General features: G+C 43.6%; 1 protein-coding gene across 1 annotated transcript in view; it reads left to right on the plus strand.

The window, feature by feature from the left end:
• sh3rf1 (SH3 domain containing ring finger 1) overlaps positions 1 to 24,175 on the plus strand; it is a 38,008-nt gene extending 13,833 nt beyond the window's left edge. The window contains 11 exon segments of the mRNA XM_080032484.1: positions 8,729 to 9,004; positions 9,604 to 9,654; positions 9,657 to 9,701; positions 12,111 to 12,428; positions 15,368 to 15,478; positions 17,286 to 17,413; positions 18,410 to 18,580; positions 19,987 to 20,270; positions 20,746 to 21,038; positions 21,544 to 21,863; positions 22,459 to 24,175. Coding sequence (XP_079888610.1) covers positions 8,729 to 9,004; positions 9,604 to 9,654; positions 9,657 to 9,701; positions 12,111 to 12,428; positions 15,368 to 15,478; positions 17,286 to 17,413; positions 18,410 to 18,580; positions 19,987 to 20,270; positions 20,746 to 21,038; positions 21,544 to 21,863; positions 22,459 to 22,627 — 2,166 coding nt within the window. The 3' untranslated portion in view covers positions 22,628 to 24,175.
• The last annotated feature ends 315 nt before the right edge of the window (positions 24,176 to 24,490 follow it).

Here is a 24,490-nt window from a genome sequence, read left to right on the forward strand (position 1 = left end):
TTTTTAACCAAAAAAAAATAATGTTCTATCATCCTTTTCATCACCATTGTTCCTGCCTTCCTAGATTAGTTGCGGCTGGCGACGCCGGTGTCTGCATGTGTATGTCACAGAATCGTATTACAGGTTCAGCCTTGCTTCCTCTCTCCGTGCCTCATTTCCCTCTCTCACTCTTTTGATCTCGCAGCGTTTCTTCTCTCCCCTTCTATATTCTGGTTGTGCGTCTAGCTTCCTCGCTCTCCCTCCGTCTGCTCTGAAATGTGAGTGGGTTCCTGTGTGAGAACAGTCGTTAAGCCCTGCGTATGAACTGGCAGACTGGGTGATCCAAAGGCCACCCACACAACCAACCTTTTACCCCCCTTTTCATCTTAGGCCAGCCAGGTAAAGAAACTGGCCCGTACACACACAAAGAGATGTGCCAGTTCATGTGCAAGTGGTTTCGTGCCATTTCATTTTCACAGTAGAGACTGCACACGCACGCACGCACGCACACACATGCACCATAGACTGTATGCCAAACACAAGCGCTTCATGAAAACCGCATGTGCGACAGCTCCACGGTGTGTGCATACGGCTCTCCCATAAATCCACACTCCCTTCCTGCCAAAATGCTCTCTTTCTGATGACTAATCTATAGCTTTACTAAGTGCACTGCGCTCCAAACCGTCTTGGTTGTATGTCCATGTGTTGAATGTTTTCATAGACCCCACCACCTTCAGACACACCTCTCATAAGGATTTACCATGCTTTCATTGTAAATCCTTACGGTTGAAGCATGAACAAAAATTAAATAGAAATAATTATACACAGACACCAATCTTAATATAGTTCCTGTTTTTTTCACATGGCAGCCTTATGTTCTTATGATCAAAGCCATCCTACTTGGAGAGGGGGATAGCCTAGCACCCAGATTTTCCAATGAGCCCCTAGGCTACACCTGCGAGGTCATGAGCTGGCAATAAAACAGTAGATTTGTGGGGGTCAGTGAGGGGTTACCCACAGAGATAACTGTCAGTGCTGGAATACAGGACATTGTCTCTGTGGTGATAGGTCAATATGAGGCCAACAGAAGAGATTCCTTTACTGGCTGTAATATGGAGGAACATGAGGAGGAACAGGGTGATAGTTTCCAGAGAAGCTTCCATCTGGCCTCCAGACTTCTCTGAGTCTTTCTGTGCCTGCAGTAGACCTAAATATGTGGGACCATATTTACTATGGAGTGAGGGGAAACAAACAAGCACAGTAAATTGTCATAGGGGGTGAAGCTCTTGGGAAAAGCCTGCATGGTTTTATTGTCTCACAAAATGCAGTCAAGTAGATAAATGATTCCCCACTGCACCAAGGCTCAGTGTTGCTTAGTTTCTATTGATTGTGATTTCTGCTTTGTTGGTTCTCTTTATTAAATTCTGGTGCTGCTGGCCTAGTGAAGAGCGGTGCAGCATAAAACCTGGAATCTTGTCAGGAGTGAAGGTACTAGTCTGGCCCCAACATTTCTAAATAAAAGTGTCCCAATAAACAAATCAAATGTGACAAATCAAGGTCATTTATCACATCGATGCACAAATCCTGTCAACCCAATATTTGCCATGTGATTTCATTCAAAGGTTAAAACACAAAGAGATGATTATTGGAAAAGCTTCGTCTGCGTATACACAACAGTAATGCTGAAGTGGGATATTTGCTGCTGCTCGACTTTTTGTTTTGAGTTCAATTTGACATTAAAGCATTACCCGCTTCTTGGACATCCTTGACTTTGCTCTGGGACATTTAAAATGGTACATCATATATACCATGCTGCAGTGAAGGTTTGATAATGTTATAAGGACTTGATTCTTTGCATCTTATATTTGTAGTGGTTGGTGAGCTGTAGTGGTGCTGCTAGGTGGATTTTGTCACCTTTTGGACAGAGCCAGGCAAGCCTTTTTCAGTGTTGATGCTAAGCTACTACCGTATGCTAATCAGCCGTTATATTTAGGGCACACCTGAGAGTTGTATTGATCTTTGTTCTTAGCACGAAAGCAAATAGGTTTATTTTCCCCCCCAAAATGTCAAACCATTTCTTTAAGGTGTTACCACCGCCCTGGGCCCCCCTCCCTCACAGCAGCACTATCTCTCTCTCTCTGAACTGGACAGTGTCTAGAACCTGAATGACTCTTTCATGAGATTCACGAGACTGTCAAGAGACCCAGAAATAGAAAAGTGTGCCCCTGCCTGCGTGGAGTTTCCATAGAAACCAGAGAATGGAAGTGGTTTTTTTTCTTTTTCTTTTGTCTGACAGCGAGCGCGAGACAACAGCTCCAGATAAGTACACCGTGTCATGAGTCATCTCAAGCGCTACTCCAATGTTGGCATATTGTTCTTCCTTCTGATTTGAATTTGACTGGAATTATTCACGGTGTTTGGGTGTTAACCATGTCTATGATTTTGTTTTTGGACATACTGTATTAGAGGCACCGCATTTAGTTCTAATCTGACCCCCCCAAAACTCTTCAAACACCATTGTTCTTCCCAACAATGAGGAGATGCCACCTAATACACAGATATGTCTCAGTAGAAAACAACGGTGTTAGGTGTTAAGATATTAATAATGAAATAGACAGTTTGAGGGAAAATATCTCAAAACACAACTGCATGTATACAATTTCCGCCTCTGCCCTGGTTCTGTGGACATGATTACATGACCAGATTGCAGGCTTGTTTAGTTTGGTCTTGTTCTGGCTAATGGCTTTCATAAGCTTGATATCACCACCACTGCATGACCAAGAGAGACTCAGGTTTTGTGGACAGTGTGGGGGAGGCCGTGAAAGAAGCCTGCTCCACACACAGTGGTCATTAAAAAGCCCATTAGGAATCAATTTAAACTAATGTAGCTGTAATGGACACAAGATGGCCCTGCCGGATTCCTTACCCCCATCATGTGTCAATGCTAGTACCACCATGCCAGTGGCTGGCTAGTGGCTACTAGATCTTCCAGTAAACAATGGCTTGGAAAAAGGAACAACAAATGTGATAATACAATCTATGACTACCTGGGCAGTGTGGCAGATGCTTCTCTTGCTCCCACCGGCAGAATGTCTGACCTGTCTTGTCCTGGAAATGTTTGTCGGAAGGGCAAACCAGACAGACTACAACCCCCCCACACCTCACCCTTGGGCACATTGTTTTGGCAGTAGGACCCCCTGCTCATTGTCTGCCCCCTGCAGAGCTCCTGGAGGGATTTATATGGGAGTGTGTAGTCATGTCTGGCCCGTATAGACAAGGGGGGTAAAGGTTGCTGTGTCTACTGTGCTTGTTGTTCCACACACATAACCCTTGATAGACTGCTGACAGAGCCACAGTTACCTGGCTGTAACCTTTATGTTTGTGCTGGAAGGACAATCTGTTTTACAAGTGTCTTGTATGTCTGATGCATTATAACACGTTCATACATTGAGCCAGCTGATTGTCTGAACCATGTTTTATGGCATCAATCAATCAATCAATCAATCAGATTGTATTATATGGCACCTTTCAAACAAACGTACATGTAGTTCAAAGTGCATCGATTGCAGCATAGGAAGAAAGCAAAAAAAAATAAGAAAGAAGCAAAAATGGATGCGGAGACCAATGCACGCTAAGCAATAAAATTATTATTTAAAATAATAAAAGAATAAGAAACAGTCAATAAAATAACAATGATGACAATGATAAAAATAACAATAAAGTACAAAAAATAACTTTACTTAAAACAGTTTAAGAACAATAAAATGTAATAATAACATAATAAATAATACATTAGTATATAAAGAAAACCAATAAAATAAAACAGGAGCAAAGTGGAGATGAAAACAATTGTAAATAGAGGAAGTATGCAACATACAACAAGTGTAATAATAAGATACTTCTCATGCACCGTGGAAGAGCCACAACAAACTGCACAACAACAGACTTATACGCCTAAATGCTTTGTCTTTATAAAACGTCTCTCGCACACATTACTGCATAAAGACAAGCTGTTGAGTGTAATTATCCCCATTTGACCTAGTCTTGCATGCCACACATGCATGCGTGGATGTGTGCATTCATTGCGTCGTGTCGTTGCGCCTGTCTGTGTTCACTGGTGGTGGTGGTGGTGGTGGTGGTGGTGATGTTTGGCTGTGCCCGTCGAGCAGAACACTACGGCTAATTCAGTTGTAATCCAGTGCTGTGGAAGAGAACACTCTAACAGCCAGATCCCTTTAGCTCACAGATCTAATTGCATTATCTGCAGTACAGGAGTAATTGCACACACACACACACACAAGCTGATGCTCCTAATCTCGCTCTTTTTGCTTTCACTTTGTTTTTTGTCTCCTCCCTGTCTTGTGTCCCACTCATACATACATAACATACTCAGATCAGTTACCGGCACTGGGGAAATGGAGGCTCTACCAGTGTTTGAAGACTTGATTGCCAACGAAAGCATTGTGCTGAAAAACAAAACAAAAAAAAATAGGCAAAAATAAGTAATCTAGGCTAGCCCCCTTAAAGGAATACTTCACCCATACGGAATAGGGGTGGGAAAAAAAATCGATTTTCCGATTAAAATCGATTCTCTCTCGAACGATTCTGAATCGATTCAGAAAAGTTAATAATCGATTTTTTTTTTTTTTTTTATTACATTTTTTTTTTAATAATTTTTTTTTTTTTTTTTTTTGTAAATACTAATACTTCCTGCGCCATTGCGCATGCACACCACACATGTGCGAGTTGTTTCCAAAGTGGCTTCAAAAGGGCTGAGAGCAGCAAACCCATGACCTGCACTGGCTTTATCTCTGTTACGTTTTTGTATGAGAGCTGAATTCCAAGCCATACTTTTTGTACAATGTGTTGAAATCACATAGAAAATAGATAATAGAATATAAATCCTATAGAAACATGATTTACGAGATTAGAAATAAAATAAAACTGAATCGGTTTAGTTTTTACATACTTCCATATTGTGTTGAAAGCTGCATTGATTATTGCACTGTTCATAGAAAGTCATATTTGTGACAAGAAAAGCTTTTCTCTTAATACAATATTAGAGAAGGCAATTCATCTGTTGATTGTCTTTAATGATTATCACAAAAGTAGGAAGTGATTAGCAAACTCTGAGTAGCAAACTCAGATGTGCATATAAATATATTTTTGAAATTCACACATGGGTATGTACATTAAAAATGTTTTGCATTGAGATGCATTGAAAATCGATTTTGAATCGAATCGTTGACCTCTGAATCGGAATCGAATCGAATCGTGAGGTGCCAAGAGATTCCCACCCCTAATACGGAACCAGCGTTCTATCATTATAAAATCGCTATTATAATATAATGAATGAGGTTTTTCTTCCCTCAGTCTTCCCTTGGCCCAGCTGTCCTGTTAATCCTAACCCTACATTTTTACTAGTGTGATGTCACACATGGGAACATGTAGGGTTAGACAGTGAGACCAAAAAACACTCTTTCTGCCTTTTCTCAGGCTAGGATGAACCGATTTCTAAAATGTTTGCACATTTATACTACATAGGATCTCAGAGTTCAATAAACCTTCATATTTCCACCGGTGAAGTAGGTCTTTAAGGAAAATGAGTGGAGTTACGTTAGAATCCTTGTGCATACATCTTGGGCTTCTTGTATTTTTGCTGGGACTTTTTCTGACCACACTGAATTAACTTAATCCTGTATAAGAGAAGGCTCTGTTCTCACGCTTGGCTGTTTATGCTCTTTTAAAATGAATACCTGTTCCCATCTTATCTGTGTGTCTTCCTTCCCTCAGTGGATGTTGGCACAACAAGTATGTAATATTGTGTAATGTGTATTGAAAACACTTATATTGGATTTCTCTTTTGATAGTCACAACTATTAACAACTAAAAAACAATGTGGTGTTAAGATGTTGTGAAAGCAGCCGCCTGGTTTAGCTTACTTTAATTACTGCTGTACTTTAGTATCTGTTTATCCGTCTGCTACAAGGTAATGACACATGAAATCCATAACACCATTCATTTTCACTGATATTATGCTTTACTGATGGGCATATTTATCATTTCAAGCTGGTGTGTGTCACCATATCACTTATCTGCTCTCTAAGTTGATAGCCCATATGCTACTAGTTTGTGAATGCCGGGATGGCATTGTACTTTTGAGTATTAGCGTTAGTGAAGGGATGAGGAAAAATAAAAGGGCCTGTTAATTTATAGGATTTTATGCATACTAAGTGTGGTGTTTCTGCCGTGGCCATCTTTAAAAGAGGCTAGGAGGAGTCAGAAAGGTTTTTTTACAAGTCTGATGCAGCAGTCAGCAGCCCCATCCGTGGCTTAGGCTGCTGTATAATTACTTCCATAAACTTTCCCAGCAGATGTTGAGAGAACAATTGGGAGAGTTGGAGTGCTTGGCCCCGGCTTAGACCAAGAGAAACTCTATCTCCATGTTGATGTCTTTTTTTTATAGTGGCTTTAAGATGTTAAAGGCTGAACTTTGTGCGACAGAGATGTAGCTTAATGCAGTCTCATGCCCTCTGGGGAGCTTTTTAAAAGCGATAAAGGCAAAGTGAGATATCTCAATGCGTGTGAGTGTTTTGTTTTGCCAGCAGCTTGGGGATGAGACTTTAATATATCATTTATATGACGGCAACTCTTTAGCTCTATACATTCCTGTTAGAAATACAGCCCCCTTTCTCTGCTCCAGGGGGGATGTTTGGTTAGCACTGATGCTGCTCCTTTTATGCAGACACAACAACACCATCTCCACTGACGCAAACCGGATATTACCCCCCCCCCCCCCCCCATCCCCTCCAGCCATCACCCATCCCCAGTTTTTCTCTTGTCTTCCATCCAAAGGCCTCTAAAGTCTTTCATTTCTCCCTCTCACTATGTTAGCTCGAGTGAACCATGGTAATGTACCTCTGCCTGTCAACCCCTCTCTTATGAGGCCACGATAGGGAGATCAAAACCCAGCTCAGAAGTAGGCGGTAAGAGTGCGGGAGCCAAACATATTACCCCGTATGAGTGAGTGTCCTCAACAGCAAGGAACTGTTCAGGAAAAACTATACTAATTCAGCAGAAAATCAGCAGGGCAATCTTGAATTCCCAGCAGTCTCATCTTGCCATGCTGGCAAATATAAAGGTTGTATTGTTTTAGTGCAGTGCGCTTTGTACATGCACTACTAGTATTTACTAACACATTTTATGAGTTCAAGTGAGACTTTTACTATGTGCAATATCAATTACATAACAAGTATGACTTTGGACAACACTGTGCCACGACTAAAGGTTTTATCAAGTCTAGGCCTCGGTGTACAAACAAGTGCTTATGAATTTCAGTTTCACGGGAACAAGCGGTTCATAGTTTTTGCATGTAATTAGATCCTATTGGCTTTTTGTGCTGCTTGAACCTCTTCTGTCATTTGCAACAAAAAAAATGCTGCGCTGAGCTTCCACTTTTAATTTGCATTTTCATCACGAAACTCCTTGCCAGGCCTGGGTGGGCTCAAAAAGCCCAGTTTTCCCCCTGAAATGAGGCCCAGTTTGAACGCAGTGTGCAGTACCCCTCCTCCCACTTCTCTCTCTCTCTCTCTCTCTCTCTCTCTCTCTCTCTCTCTCTCTCTCTCTCTCTCTCCCTCTCCCTCTCCCTCTCCCCACAGGCGGGACTAGCCATTGGCTCTGTGCGTTCAGCCTGTGTGTGATTCTCTGCAGCAGGGTAATGTCAGCCTGGCTCACCATCACAGCTCAGTCTGCACTTTTATTCTCCTCTGAGCCTTTAAATGGTTCATTAGCCTTTAACAAGACTGCAGAGTCTGCTCCAAACTCACTTTTAACCCCTCTCTCCCTGGCTCACTCTCTCTTTCTCTCTCACTCTGCCAGTGACTACCTGACAACCTCTGGCCATTTTTCCTCATCTCCCTAAATTCGCTTTGGAACTTCCATTTTGAGTTCCACAATTGTGATCCACTCATTTAGCGATGTTTAGGATTCTGATCAGTGTGAAAGATGTGTAACTGCAGTGGGATAAATAGTAGGGGGTTGGTTTTGGACTGAGACTCATGGACACCCACCCTGAATAGAGTACATTGATGCTTCTCTATCCTGCTACTTCCCCCCCCCCCCCCCCTCTCTCTACTCCCTCTCTCCCTGGATTGTCATTCCGTGAATGGGCCTTTCAGGACTGGGCTAGGCTAGCAGGCCCAGATACAAAACCTTCCTCTGCAGGATAAAGGGACAGAGTCCTGGGCCCTCTGAAGGAGTTAGTCAGCTACTCACAACCAGCCCGGCTCATCACACTTACAACTGTCAAAACACAACACAAGACCTTTTCACCATCGGGACAGTTTACTGTCTTTGTAGAAACACACTCACAAGTTTCTTTATCTTTGTTGTTTAAAAGATGTCACTAAGTTCACGTCGCATAGGTATTCAGGGGAGACAGTGACAGGGAATGGTGTTTTGAAATCTGACGGCTTTCATATAGACTATTGCCTCTTTGGGCTTAAGCTTGCCTCACTCGTCTTAAGCAACGCTCTGCTACATTTCTGAAAAAACTGTGCCTTTTGACTGGTGATTCAGTTTGTATGATGAATCCGACTGAATTTGAACAAAATAGAAAGTTCTGTCATTTAAAATTGATGCCTGGTTAGAATGTAGTGCAGAATTTCGAAGGCTGTTTTATCTCTTAGCCTTTTGTTTTGTATCACCTTTATCTCTCAACTGGACCCTCTCTCCATCTCTGTCTCTGCAGGGTGGATCCCAGCTGCCCTGTGCCAAGGCGCTCTACAACTACGACGGCAAGGAACCGGGAGACCTCAAGTTCGCCAAGGGTGACATCATCATCCTGCGCCGGCAGGTGGACGAGAACTGGTACCACGGGGAGATGGGCGGGGTCCACGGCTTCTTCCCCACCAACTTTGTCCAGGTCATCAAGCCGCTGCCACAGCCGCCGCCTCAGTGCAAAGCTCTCTACGACTTTGAGCTCAAGGACAAGGAGGCAGACAAGGACTGCCTGCCATTCTCTAAGGTAGAATACAGTGGCCTTGCATGGCCAAGCTTCTGCCACGTGCTCACTGTAGTAAAAAAAACAAAAATACATCTCCTTACGTCAACACTGTGTCTACCAAGTATTCATTTTCCTAAGTTTTGCGTGTGTGTGTGTGTGTGAGTGTGTTTTAATGTAAGGCTTGCCAACACCCGGAGAAATGGTTTATATTTTTAGAGCCAGACTCCTTGATGAGCAACTGTAATTAGGCTGGATAGAAAGAATGCCATATAGAGCAGAAGCACTGCTTAACTCAAACAGTAATTGAGTGGTTCATTCTGTGCAGCTGTTTGGATCACACTTTTATGTTTTTGTCTGCTGTCATCAGTTGTGTGTATACCACATGAGCAAAAAAACAAAGAAACAAGCTTACTAAGTGGTTTTTGAAATGGGAATGTGTTGCCTTCGACGCCATTTTCTTTAGTCTTGTGTCACTTACATAAAAATTTTGTCCCAGCCTCATTATTTCTGTCCAGTGTTTGTTCCTCAGGGTCAGTGATGAGACACCGCTCTTATTTAATCAGCATCACTTAATTAGGTTCTTCCTCATGCAGTGCCCTTGTCTGTGTTGACTTTTACAGGACGATGTCCTTACCGTGATTCGAAGAGTGGATGAAAACTGGGCAGAGGGAATATGCTGGGAGATAAAATTGGAATTTTTCCCATCTCATATGTCGAGGTAAGAAAAAACGTAAAGCGCTTTGATCCTGTTGAACGTAAGTCCTCTATTCTTATACTCTTGTAAAAAGTGTCGGATGATACTTCTCTTCCTTTTTTGAAATGCTCATGTCTTTTATTGAAAACCACTAAAAGTCTCTTTGAAGATTTAGACAGTCAAAGTCCCAGTCTCTCACTCTTTAGAGCTCCATAGGTCCTACTTAAAAGCTTAAGGGGATAATCCTGAATAAAGTCAATCTTTTTCCTTTTCTAAGGATGATTTCATGTATCATTTAAAGGCTGTTGTTAATATGATAAATCATATGCACCTAGCGCCTTACCCGTGGATATGTGCAGTGCAACTACATGTCAATGTCGGGATGTGCGTGTGCGGTTAGAATTTTGTGAAGATCACAGGCGAATATTTCATACCCCCTCACTGCTGGATACTGCTTCAATGTCTGTTTTAAAAGGGGCTCCTAGCAAAAGCATAAGCAGCCTCAGGTGTGATATATACATAAAGCGCTGCGCCGGTCTGCTGCTTTTTCTCAAACGACAATGGCCGGTGAATTTAGCACGGAAGCGCTCCTCCAAGGAGGACTATGTAGGTGACCTGATCCCAATTCTGGATATTTCAATATCCGGATTTTCACATACAGTGCCTTCTGGTGTCGAGATATAACAGATGTGACAACCAGCCCGTGTGACATATAACCCCGTTCTCCCCTACTTGACTTTTTTCTGCTTCTCAAAAAGATGTGTAGACATGCAGGAGATTTGTTTCCTCCATTGCACAACACAAAGCAGAGAATATCGCTCCTCCTGTTGCTCCCGTCAGCAACTGAAGCAACATGGACCGGTTAAATGAGTCGGCCCAGTTAGCGCATGCACAGACTTTCAGCAATAATCGCAGCACAGATGCTCCACAGAAATCCAGGTTTTTGTTCAACGTTTGCGCTGACAAATGAGACAAATAGCTCTGTCAGTCTCTGGCCAGGTATATCCTCAGTCTCTGTTCAGCTATAAACTGAGGGGCCGTGTGACATTTCAGAGTGATGGGTCAAGCTGTCGAAGAGAAAAATGAAGAATGACATACAGACAGACATATTTCCTTGATTTATATAGTTAGATAGATATCTTATCGTATATAGCCTGAAACATAATACTGGCTTTAAATGTATTATAGGTTAGTCTAGAAAAAACATCACTTTTTCAAAAGCTGTGACAGTTTTATTTATTCCGTTTATGTTATTCTGTCCTATTTATATTTCTTTATTTCTTTATTTTCCCCAGAGTGAGGGTTTTGCAGGAACATAATGCAGACTGTCTAAAGCTGTATATTCTATTGTGCACACAGCAGGATCCACTGTTGCAGAAAAGAATATGTTGTTCTCCTCTGACTAAATAGCATGCACTCTTCAGGTTCAGGTTTCACATGCACTACAATCCCACATTCTTATAGAGCAGCCCAAAAAGTTATTTTGTTGGCTCAGTCACAGCTGCTGAACATCATTGCTTTACATTATTACCTTTTCTTGCCTTTTTTTCTTGTTCATATACGTTAATCTCCTGTTGTAGAGAGCCTCTTAAATAGAATGAAAGTTAAGCTTCCTCACCTTGTGGTTTGTGTCTGACTTTAATGTGCTGATGTGAACCTGCCCAGGCTCCCTCTTGCATTATTGTGAAACACCTAGCTTGTCTGTCGAGGGAGTTTAAAGTAGAGGGAGCTGCTTGGGGGCAACATGTGACAGCAGGTGAGAGCAGCCTGTGATTAACTGAAACCTTTTTAGTGTTCCTCCCTTTGATTTTTACCTTTTAGAGTTAAACATAAGGGTGCCTTAAAGGGTCACCAAGCCTGCACTTGTGAACCAACAACTCCTCCCACACTAATATGCCCTGTTCAAAGACCTGATGGATCACTGCTAGCTGCTAGCCATCTCCACTGACCAGATAAAGAGAGAGGTCGGCCATACCAATCAGCTTTATTATGAAGAGTGACAGTTTTTATGATCATGTAAATACTCTCAAGTCAATACCTGTTTGTTCAGAACGTGTGTGTGTGCCCAGTTTACATACCCGGCAGTAACACAATATGCCGCACGCACACATCACGTAACCAGCAGTCCAACAGTGGCCAGTAGGTCAAACTTGAAAAACACAATACATGAAAAATGCGCAATACATTTAACTTTTTAATTTAAGAATTGTGTTAAAAAGATGGAAAGATAAGTAATTAGGGTCAAGTTAAAAAAATATGGTGTTAAAAAAGATGAATGAACTACTCTTGAGTCTGTGAGCTTCTCTTTCCTCTCTGAACTGTGTATTGCTCCTTGTACTCCTCTCATTGCCCCCCCCCCCCGCCCCCTCCTTGTACTCCTCTCATTGCCCCCCCCCCCCCCGCCCCCTCCTTGCCTCTCTTCCTCTCTCACAGTTCAACACGGCGGCTCGTCAGCTTATAGAGTTGGACAAGCAGTCGGACTCCAACGGAGAGTGTGGCGAGGGGGCCTCCTCCTCCTCCTCGGGGCCCCAGAGCAACGGTGGCTCCCAGCGGCCAGGAGAGAAGAAGAACAGCAAGAAGCGACATTCCTTCACCTCTCTCACCATGTCCCACAAGCCGGCGCTGGCCCCGCCCCCCCAGAGACACTCCATGGAGATCAGTGGGCCGGTCCTCATCAGCTCCAGCAACCCCACGGCAGCCGCCCGCATCGGGGAGATCAGCGGGGGGCTTTCCTGCAGCGCACCCTCACAGGTTAGATGGAACTCACTCTATACACACACACACACACACACACACACACACACACACACACACACACACACACACACACACACACACACACACACACACAGGAAATGTAAGGGACTGGCTGCTGCATTGTTAAGTTATCTTTATTTGTCCATTTACACAAGGCACATTCAAATTCTTCTTTTCGCATATCCCCCTCTCAAGTTACCACACTTCGGAGAGGGTCAGACCACAGGATTAGCCATAGTACAGCGCCCCTGGAGCAGTTTGGGGTTAAGTGCCTTGCTCAAGGACACAATGGTAGAGATGGTGGGCACTGAAGATGTAATACCAGCCACAACTAGTTTTTACATACAACACCCTCCTTTCCGGTGCAGGGGATCGAACAAGCAACCTTGTGGTTACTGGTCGGTCACCTTTCCGTCTCGGCCATCCTACCAACCACAAGACTGGTCTAGATGTTGCACTCAATGTGGCGACTTAAAAAACGGAGAGATTATATGTGGAAGAGTGCAGAGTGAAAAAAAAACTATTTAGTCTTTCATAGGATGTTTTCTTTGCCATAATATTTTTTTTTGTCACAATTTACAACAGTGCTCAACACTGTTTGGCTTATTGACCGTTATAGAGACAAACTGGATGAAATGTCTCTCAATCAGCTGATTTTGTCAATGTCATGTTAAGTGATATTTAATTGCAAATCTGTAGAAATAATAATATTAATATTATATTATTGAGAAGAAGAAGAAGAACTGGAAAAACAATGTCTAGCTCTTTTTGTTTTCCCAAGATGTTTGTTGCTCGTCGAAGGCTCTACTCTTCTTCTGTCAGCAATTAGGCTGACTTCCCTTCCCCCCCCCCCCCCCCCCATCATACCAAACAGGCCATTGCTCCATCCAAGCGTTTGAAATCATGGATGCGTGACTCCACTCGTCCACAAAAACGACTGCAGCTTAGCCCTCAAGGTTTCCACACCAATCTCGACATGACAGGAACTCACACAGCTGCTTTATGGCTGCTAGCTGCTGGAGAGCGGCTTCGACATGGTGCTGGACAGTCCCAGCAATAGGCGTGCAGATTACCAAGACAAGCACACTGAGGCTCTATGTGACTTCAAATTATACAACTAAAAATATTTTTTTTAATATCATCAAATTTGGGTTCCCCGTTAACGCTTGTTGTCATTTTTGTCAAAATCAGTGACTATCTCCTCAACACCGAACACGAATCGTGAGGTGATATTTACCGATTTTGTCTAAAAGTTCTCCAGATTGGCTTTCACTAGCTTTTCATATGGTGATTTAGAACTGTTATGTCGTTCACCATTTATTGATATAAGGATTCTCAAAGGGTTGAAGTAAGTTTTTGAGAACAAGCATAAAGTCTAATCTGGTGCATATCATCTGTCTCAGGATAAGAACATCATTATCTTGTACGTATTGTCTTAAACATTGGCTGGCGTGTTCAGACAATAGCTGCCATTTTTATGTTGGTTTTTAAAATACTAGTAGTGATTTGACAACATTCAGAAGCAGCTTTCATACTCCTCCAGCATACACATTGCTGTCCCACTTCAAGGTTTCTGGGAGCTTGTCGCTAACTCAGTTTTTCTATTATTTTCTGCCTTTCTGTCTTTTTTTCTCTCTCTCAGGAATTTACTTCCTGTGTTGTCTGGATATTCAGACTCTCTGAAATGCTATGTTCCAAAAAGTCCCTATTAATCTTTCATCTACTGTGTGTGTGTGTGTGTGTAAGTGTTCCTCTTTGTGAGAGTGGGAAGACGAGGCCAGTGCTTTTATACAGTGAAGTGCATCCCGGGAATACCATGTTTTTTCCCCCCCGAACCAAAAGCTTTGATGTAGATATGATTTATCATCACAGACTTCTGTCCTCCTCACAGAAGCTGTAATCACATTTATAATCACTCCAGTTTTCTTTTTCCCCACAAATCATTATCGGGGGGGGGGGTCCATTTTAGAATGAAAGAAAGGCCTGTAAAGTGATCCTCCCCCAGTGACAACGGGGGCAGACAATACGTTTGATTTACACATCACTGTGTTTAATAAAAACACAATGGAGACTCTCCAGGCACTGTCTATACACAGCCTCTCTGCTCTCCTCTCTCAGCCCATCTTCTCTCCTTCCAGCGCCCAGACAAAGAGCAACAAAGGTAAGCCCTAGTTGCCTTGCGGGCTGAGAAGTCTGTCCTGGAAATGAACAAGCCTCCCATCTAGTCTACCGGTGCACCAAGACACACGACAACCAAAGATTGTCAAATCAAGCAGCTGCAAAATCCATCATCCTTCCTAAATCCAAGAGGATTTATTTAAATTAGCATACAAATATTAAACAGTAATATATTGTACATCAGTGTTAGGGTTTTTTTTTCATTCTTAGGCCAGCCATTTCACTAACAGTGTCACCTTTGAACACACTAACATGTTGCCTTCCCCTGGCACACCCAGTGCACAATAGATAAGGAGGCAGTGAAGAATTGAATGGGAGTCTGAAAGGTTCACCTTTAAGAGGGCGGCCCTGTCTGGGGCAGCCATGCGTGCACAGAGACCACAAGCTACAGGGAGATATTGTGTGTCAAACAGTACGGCCTTGTTACCAGGACACCACAGTGATTCACGTGGATGACTGGTGGAGAAGGCACCTCTCTTTTACATGCCCAATGAAACGTCCCACTGGGTGGTCAGCTGGTTACAACTGGCCAATCATATCATCAGACCAGTGCTGTGGCTATGGTTAAGTCACCAGCAGGATACAATCGCACATGTGCATCACTCTTCTGTTTGAGTCATTTACATACGATGTGACATCCTCGTAGAATATTTGAAGCCCACTTTAATGCCTCACGCGTAAGCGGAGCTTGTACTTTTCATTGGATGTGTTATGCTATATTTAACGGTCTATCTATGTTTCCCATTTGTCGACAGGTACACATTTGCACAACTGGACTAATCGTGACCCCACCCCCGAGTAGTCCTGTTACCACAGCAACGGTCTTCACATTTCCCTCGGAGACGAGCTACACATCCATCCCTGTGGTAGGTGGAGTCCTCCGCAGGTCTTCTAAATCTCACACACACCAGGCCCAAAACAACAATGTAATATCAGTTCAACATCGTTAGAGTAATGAATTCAAAGTTAGTGTGTGGCTTTTTCTGAAACGCTAAACAGAGGAAATGTATACTTAAGACATGAAAGGTATAAACCATGATGCTATGGGCCAAAGAATACATTCATTCATTGTTGCCACTTTCTCTGTGAAAGCTGACCCATGTGTCATTCTGTATCATTGTTTGTATCCAATTGAATGCGTTTGTAATTTTAATCCCACATTTTAATACTGCATAATATTATAATGCATGCCAGGAATATAACGATGGAACAAGTGTACATGAAATGGTGCGCCAAGTATACCAAATATGAACTTAGATCAAATGATCTGTCAACATTGGCTTAACCAGTGCACACCGTAATATTTCCTTCCATTTCCCTTCCGCTGCCAACAAGCAACAAAGTTTCCTCAGGCTCTGTAGATGTGAAACTTTGTTAATATGTATTCTGTGGACGATAATCAGATACAGTAGCTCTACCATCATTGATTTCACAATGTGTCAGCAACCCCATAAAGAAGGCAACAGGGAGGAGGATTTTAAGCAGAATTGGAACTTTTTTTTTTCTAATGAAGGTAGCTAATAAAATGTCCCAAGAAATCCCTTCTGGCCCTCACAAAACAGCGGGCCTACTTCCTGTCTGTCTCTGTGTATGCTCTGGCATGTGGAGTTTTTTGAATGGGCAGGAATGTGTACACAAAAGGTTTTGAGCTCTCCGGTTCACTTGGGAACCCTACATGATGTTTTTGTACAGATGATTTCTGTAGCCCGCAGGCAACCCTAATTATCTCAGCTCAAGCGTCAGCAGTGAACCGAAACGCACATCCAACCCTCTCGCACATACACATAGGGCCTTTTGCACATACCACAGAGGGCCACTCTCCTCCTCCCATTGTGTCATGGAAGCTATTACTCTGCTGCTCACTGCTGGAAAATGTTGAGCTTGGGGGGAGATTCATCTTGCCCCTAGGTATAAGAGTCATCACACCCCTAACACACTATACTCATTTCAGTTTTTCACTATTTCTAAAAATGCCTATCGCGTTAATCCGGTAATCTAGTAGCACACAAAAAAAGTATAAGAGCAGTAAAGCACACTGCGTTCATTTGCCTCCAGTCAAAAAGCTCCAGCGTGCTTTACACTTTACACACGGTGGGCAAGGGAAAACAAGAGAGAGAGAGTCAAGTTGGATCCACTCACGCTCCGCTTTGAGGCTTCTAAAGTATGTCCACAGACATGTTTTTTCCTTTTTCATATGGTCCCAATTAAAAATACTGCAATGAATTTAACATCTAGCTATGTGGTCTCCTAGCAACAAACAAACAAGCAGGAAAGGAAATTCTCAGTTGCGAGGGCGGGGGGGCTGGGGGGGGAGTCGGGATCAAAACTATAAACGTCTGCCAAACCCAGGTTTTCCCTCAGTATCGGCCCAACCGGAGGGAATATCCCAGATGACATATGATCTTTGTTGCTCATAAACAAAAACTGGTTTCTCCACTTACGCAACACGTACTCTCTGTCTCTCTCTCTCTCTCTCTCTCTCTCTCTGTGTTTTCTCAGGGTCTGGTGTAAGTTGTTTTTGTCTCTCGCTCCCCCCCTGCGTCATACTAAAAGGAAAAAAAAAAATGATGGATTGTCGTGAAATTGTAATGAAGAGGTTGATCCCCAGATTGTAACTGCTCATTTTCTTGTCTTGTCTTCTTCTTTTTCCTTTTCTTTTTTTTAAAAACACAGAATGCTCTCCCACCGCCCCCCCCTCCTCCCCCGCAGTCCTCCGTCGACGGTGCGGCGTACTCACTGGCTGCGGGACAGAGGCCCTCCCCCAGCATCAGCGACCAAAGTGGGAGACAAAGGCCCACAGTGTGAGTTTATAAAAACAGTCCCACGCAGAACTATGCAGTCTCTTCTTAAAAATGTGCAGTGAGATGTCAGAAGCGGTTTTGGTTGCACACCGATGGCTCCGCTGGGGCCTTAAAGCCTGGTCGGTGTTCAGTTTAGAGTGGGAAGTCCTCTCCTGTCTGTGGAACCCCCCCCCCCCCCTCCACCCTTTCAGCTGTCAGTGTGAGGCTGCAGAGTGTGAGCATGTGCACAGGTGAAGGAGGGGGTCAAAGCCTTAGTGGATGACAGTCTCCAGGGTCCTATTGGAGATCCTCTGTGTCACCCCTGACTTTTAACCCCTTTCCCCCTGCTCACCTCATTATTTCTCCCAAGACACCACACACCTGACAAGAATTAGATCCACGCATGCCTGCTTTGCTTTGCTGCTGCCGTCATCTGTGTCTGCCTGTGCCTGCCTGCCTGTGTATGTGTGCATGTCAGACTCTGAGGCATACCACGTTCCCATCCCCTGACAACATTGAAAATCAAACTGAAAACATCCCAGCGGAGGCTCCTATCTATCTATCTCCCTGGCTGCCATTCCAAGGCTGTTTACTATGCTCTGCTGTAGAGAGAGACAGAGAGATGACTAGCAAATGATTTTGTCCTCCATTGCTGATTTTCTCTGGGGTCAGAGGACATAGTCTCTGCTGGAGGCTCTCAAAGGAGATGATGATGATGACAGATGTACAGATATAGTCAGCGGCGTAAATCCTCAACAAATGGCATGCCTAATAAAATCCATAAGGGGAAAAAAACGTGTGTGTGTGTGTGTGTGTGTGTGTGTGTGTGTGTGTGTGTGTGTGTGTGTGTGTGTGTGTGTGTGTGTGTGTGTGTGTGTGTGTGTGTGTGTGTGTGTGTGTGTGTGTGTGTGTGTGTGTGTGTGTGTGTGTGTGTGTGTGTGTGTGTGTGTGTGTGTGTGTGTGTGTGTTACATTCCTCATTTTGTTTACTGTTTTTTTCTTTTCTTTCTGTATCTAGCTATGTGGCTATGTTCCCCTACACTCCCCGTAAGGAGGACGAGCTGGAGCTGAGGAAGGGAGAGATGTTTCTGGTGCTGGAGCGCTGTCAGGACGGCTGGTTCAAGGGCACCTCCATGCACACGGGCAAGATCGGAGTCTTCCCCGGGAACTACATGAGCCCAGTCAGCAGGTCAGTCACTTTACTGCTGTCAACATGCACTTCAAGTACATTAAGTTTCACATGCATTTGTCTGTGATTCCATGGCCATAGGTTAACATTCCCACCTGTGTGTGTGTGTGTGTGTGTGTGTGTGTGTGTGTTTTTTTTTAGCATAACCCGTATAAAATATATAAGACGGCCACCTGTGTCATGGTTGTTGTGTCCTTTGGCAAGACCCTTATGATTGCTGTATGTTTGAGGTGGTGGTCGGAGGGGCCGTTGGCGCTGAATGGCAGCCACGCTTCCGTCAGTCTGCCCCAGGGCAGCTGTGGCTACTCTCGTAGTTTACCACCACTGGTATGACTGGGTGTGAACGAATTGAACCAGGAACCCTGTAAAGCGTCTTTGAGTGCCTAGGCAATAAAGCGCTATATAAAACCTATCAATTATTAATACATGCATGCTTAGTTTATCCTTAACTAAGCATAAGTTAATGAAACATTAACTAACTGTTAATAACTCAGCTTTAACATTAGTTAATGCTTAATAAGCATTAACTAACCATTAATAGCATTAACTAAGCATTCACTAACCGTTAATTAATGTACCCTTATAGTAAAGTGTTACCACATTTTTAAACTAAAAAGACATTTTTTTTGCACTGAATAGTTTTTTTACTGGCTAGTAATATGGTACGACCGTATTCCTTTAATTCCCACCATGAGAACATCTGCTGTGTAATGAGCTCATGTTTATGGTGAATGGCTTAAGAGCTTGTGTCTGTGTTCAGCAGCAGCACCAATGGCTGTGTTTTGAAGACGCTCTAAAAGTGATGACAGAAATGATGGAGGCCTCATTTGTCAAATAAAGAACCTGTCAAAAAAGGACACGTCTATTTAACAAGTTGAGTTCATTCATACCGGTTCATACTCGCTCTGCGCCGTGTGAGATTCTTTATCAGAAGGGATTAATAGAAACAAAGACCTCCATGCTGTATAACATCTTAAATATAAGAATGCCGTTTCAAATACTATGTACATGACATACAGTCATTGTGTTTGCTTCCTTTGTTTGGAATTTTAGAAAATGTAGTTATGTTGAGATGTGTTCAAGCGCTGTTCAGTAAAAGAGTTCAGAGTATATTTGGTGAAGGTAACTTCATCGTTTTTAGTTCAATGTAATCCTGGAAAATGTAGTATTAGGCGAGCAACTAAAACAGATACGTTAGAGTTGAGGTAGAACTAGGTATTAATAATACCCAACAATAATACCGTGTACTGTCTGGGGTTATATTTTGGGGAAGGTTTAAAGGTATAAAGAATTGGATATATCCCTCAACTCTACTTATGAGGTATAACATGCATCCTGTTGATCTAATGTTCTGCTGCTGTGGCAGACTGCTGGTTCTTACCCGTCTGTATGTCCTCTCTCCTCAGGACTGGGTCGGGGAGCACCCAGCCCAAAGTGCCCATGAGTCTGTGCACTCAGGCGGGCAGAGGGGTCACCATCGTCAGCCCCTCCTCCGCTCCCCTCGGGGCCATTGTTCCAGGTCCCGACTTCAACAAAGCTCTCACCGTGTGCTCCAGCACTTCACCTGCCAACTCCCAGCCTGCAGCGCTGATCACAGCAGCTCAAACAGCCACGGGTCAACAGCCCAAAGTCCCTCTGCACGTCAACTCCCAAATGACTGTGAACCAGGCTCGCAACGCGGCCAGGACAGGTACATCTAAATCTACTGAGAGGGAAACGTATACTGGATGTTTGATTGTTGGATTAAAGGTGCACTATGCAGTTTCCAGGGAAAGGGGTATTTGTTTACATTTACAGAACCTGCAGTTAGTTTACAAAACACATGTTCTCTGCGTTGGATTCTTAGTATTGAATAATTCTATTGGCATAAGTCAAAAGAAAATAATTTTGAAGAACCTGGAACCAAACGTAAGACTAGAAGATGGTTGTAAGAAAACTGTGGGCCCTGCTGCAGTGAAAAAATGGTGAAACGTCAACTTCTAAGCTAGCTTGCTCACTTCAAACAGTGTTCCAGTGATCCAATTTTCCCGTGAGGAAAGCTTGTCTATTCAGTAATGAGAATACACCTTAGAAATTGTTCACTTCTCTGACACACCCAAAGTTACAGTGTGCCTTTTTAAAGGGGGTTTCAATCGTTGTAATATTGTTTTCTTTCCTGTATTCAGCTGCATGTCACAGTCAGGACCGGCCCACTGTAGCAGTGACCTCCCTCCAGTCTGCCACCCCTGTGTCCTATCTCCCCCACCTGGCAGCATGCTCCCAGCCTTCCTCCAGTCCGGTCCAGGGCTGTACCCGGGCCGGAGTGGCAATGGGCTGTGCCGCTGCCTCTCTGACCCCGCCCAATGTCAGTGCTGCATCCCTGGACGGGGACGCTTTGAGGCCCGTACCTGTCCTCACTGTGCCTGTGGGCGCTCTCAACAACTCTGCTCTGGCTTGCAGAATGGACAAGGATGGCAAGGTTTGATATGCTTTTAAAATATATTTTTATAGCTTCCAGGAGCTTCAGTATCATAATCTATATCTAATTCTCTTTTGTGGTGCATTTTTCTTGCATGTTCAATCCCGATGGAGATTTAGTTTTTTCATTTCTAGCATATTTGACTATCTCGCCAGATGATTGAAATGCCTCGTAGTGGTTGGGAGTGTCTGAGATTCCTGGTTGCATTTTGTTTAGAGTGCCAGTCACCTTGATGGGATTCCACAATAGTACTCAACAAGGAGAAGTTGTTTCTGGGTGTTGTAACAGACAGTGGCCTTGATTTTCCATCCTCCTGATCTATGGTTTGAAACTTTTCTGTGTGGTTAAAAATAGGAATTTCTCCGACAACATTTGTGTATGACGGCAGTTTAAAAAAAGAGACAGCCAGTCTGGCACTAGAATAAACCTGTCTGTGGTTTGGGAAAATTGCTCGTGCCTCAGGAGTTGTTGCAAGCTCTCAAACAAAATGCTGCTGTTTCCGCAGAGAGAAAAGAAAAGTCTCCTGAAGCTGCTGTCCTCCAATAAGAAGAAGTCTCGTCCCTCCCCGCCCTCCTCTCCCACCCTTGAGGCAGAGCAGCAGGCGGCCATAGGAGAGGCTGTACACGGTGCAGTGGGCCCAGACTGTGGCTCTGGCAGCCTGGAGCCTGAACCTGCTGCTGTGTCTTCAGCCTCCTCAGCCCCAGAGTCCTGCTATAGGAAGAGCATTCCCCTGGAAGTATGTGCACCCATCGCTCCTCCTCCCCGCCAGCCCTGCTCCTCCCTCTCATCTCAACAGCATGATGCACGGCCCATCATATGCGAGAGGTAAGTCTACTGTTACACTAGAGTTAGGCCATGTGTGCCAAACTTTGACAATGACCATGTCCACGGTAAAACATCAAGATGGGCGATGACATCTTAGGAAGGGAGGGTGGATTCTGTGTTTCAGACTTGCTACGTATATGGATTAAAATACTAATGAAGCCTAACTATAACGTGTCGACTGTATATATACACAAGGAAATACATGTAATAAGCAATATGGACTGCGATCAAGCCCGCCATCTCAAATGTTTTGCTTGGTTAAACCAGCCACTCTTACATGCTGTTGGCATGCAAAAGCACAATAAGGGATAACATTTTGAAGGAAGCTATCGTTCATGCATGATATTTAACTAACACCATAAATAACGCCACATGGAAACTCTACCTGACCTGACCTCATCAGGAGGGGAGGGGGGGGGGTGCCTTTTCAAATCATCCCTACTGTAACATAGTGTCGTTTCTGACTGACCTGCTTGTCTGTCTGGTTCATTGAAAGTGTAACACTATATATCGCAGGCATCGGCAGCACTCATAAGTTTGTCATTGTTGTGTATGAGTGGGCTGACTTTGCCCTTATTTGTCTGTCCCTCCCCAGGTACAGGGTGGTGGTATCCTATCCTCCCCAGAGCGAGGCGGAGCTGGAGCTGAAGGAGGGAGACATTGTGTTTGTTCACAGGAAGAGAGAGGACGGCTGGTTCAAAGGCACACTGCAAAGGAACGGCAGGACCGGATTGTTCCCCGGCAGCTTTGTGGATAACATTTAACGAACGCACACACACACACACACACACACACACACACACACACACACACACACACACACACACACACACACACACACACACACACACACACACACACACACACACACACACACACACACACACACACACACACACACACACACACACACACACACACTACAGTGAGCCACGGTCGCCACACCCACCATCACCACCACCAAAAAGCTGGCCGCTGCTACAAGCCTCTCTCTCTCTTTCCGTGTGTCACACTACGAACCAACCGGATCAGAGCTCGCTAGCTTTTATTTCTGGGAGAAGACCATCATATTGACACAGAACACTGGTGGCGGCTGAAGAGAGAGAGAGAGAGAGAGAGAGAGCATATGTTGTCATTGAAAAGCACAGTGGACATACAGTAGTTAGAGGAGAGCACACTACTCATGAACTTTTTTTTTTTTTTTTTGTTATTTATATCTTTGTAACAATTCAGCTGTTAAATGTGTGCCTTGTACTGTTCCTCACTTTATTGTACATAGGGACACAAAGATGATAAGTCCTAAAGACACAAGTATGAGCTGTCGATATAGATATATTACACATTTTAACTTATTTGCCTTTTTTGTAGTGCAAAATACCAAGGGGTTAAGCTGGCACACGAAGGCAGTTTTTTAACCGTTACTTCAGACAGTCAGATGGGTATAGGTATATATCGGAGACCAGGATACATTGGCAGTAACAGTCATCACTCGTGGCGTATGGTAGGAACTTTCACAGATCTTAACAGCATTACCTAAACCTGGGCATCACGAGAGAGAGAGAGAGAGATTTTGCCGTATTGCACATTCGCACTCTCTAGCTACAATTCACAGCCACGTGAACATTTGCACATCGCAAAAATATGTCTCCGCACCATTCACTTGGCCTACAGTTGTTTTTCACCTGGGTATGGCTGGGGGCTGAATTGCCAAGAAGCGTTTACCTGCAGTGATGGAATATGTTGCATGTGAGTTAGCTAAAGCCTTCTGCAGGAGACTCAAGTGGTGATAGATGTGTCGTGGGACTGTTTGGTCATTGCCTTTTTTTTTATACATGGAAAACACACTCCAAGATAAGACTTTGCAGTCAAATATTGCTTACTTTGTACTCTTCCTTGTATTTACAGAACAGAGTGGCTTTTTCTCCAAACCCAGACGACTACGCTCTACATCACGAGGGCGACATAACATTTCAGTAACGGTGCACAACACATTATTTTCGAGTATATATTTATGTTCTACAGAGGCCGATAGCTGCTGCTGCTTCTAGAGAGTCTGTCATATACGGTACTAAAGATATCTGAACACGCAGTAAGGCACACAGGACACCCTGGCCCTTCAGCCAGGCTCTCAGTTTTTGTACACTTTAACTCATTCCCAATGTGACCTGTGGCTATAAAAACACAGCTGGCTAAAGCACAGAATGTTTGCCAAAAGTAACATATCATTGTGTGTGACTCCACAGGAAAGAGATGTGTGCTGTAATTCTTCTGTTGAACCTCAAAAAGATGAGGTTTCATTGAGATCAATCACTTTGACCCCCTTGATTTTGTTTTTTGGGTTGGGAGGAGGGAGGGCGGGGGGGGGGGGCTGGGTTTTGTTTTACCATTACGATATACAAAGTTTTTGATGTGAAGTTTTGTATTGACTTGAATTACTGTATAATTCTATAAGAATATATTTGTGATGGGAGGGGATTTGGTTGTAGTTTTGTTTTGCACAAAACATTAAGAATAGGCATTTTTTTTAGAATTCGTACTTTGGAGATCAGATCAAATATCTCAATGTGTATTCTCTTAAAAAAATATATTGTATAAATGAATGAGATTCTCCAAAAGAAAGGTATTAT

The sequence above is a fragment of the Ammodytes marinus genome (assembly GCF_949987685.1).
Source record: "Ammodytes marinus genome assembly, chromosome: 8".
Taxonomy (NCBI): domain Eukaryota; kingdom Metazoa; phylum Chordata; class Actinopteri; order Uranoscopiformes; family Ammodytidae; genus Ammodytes; species Ammodytes marinus.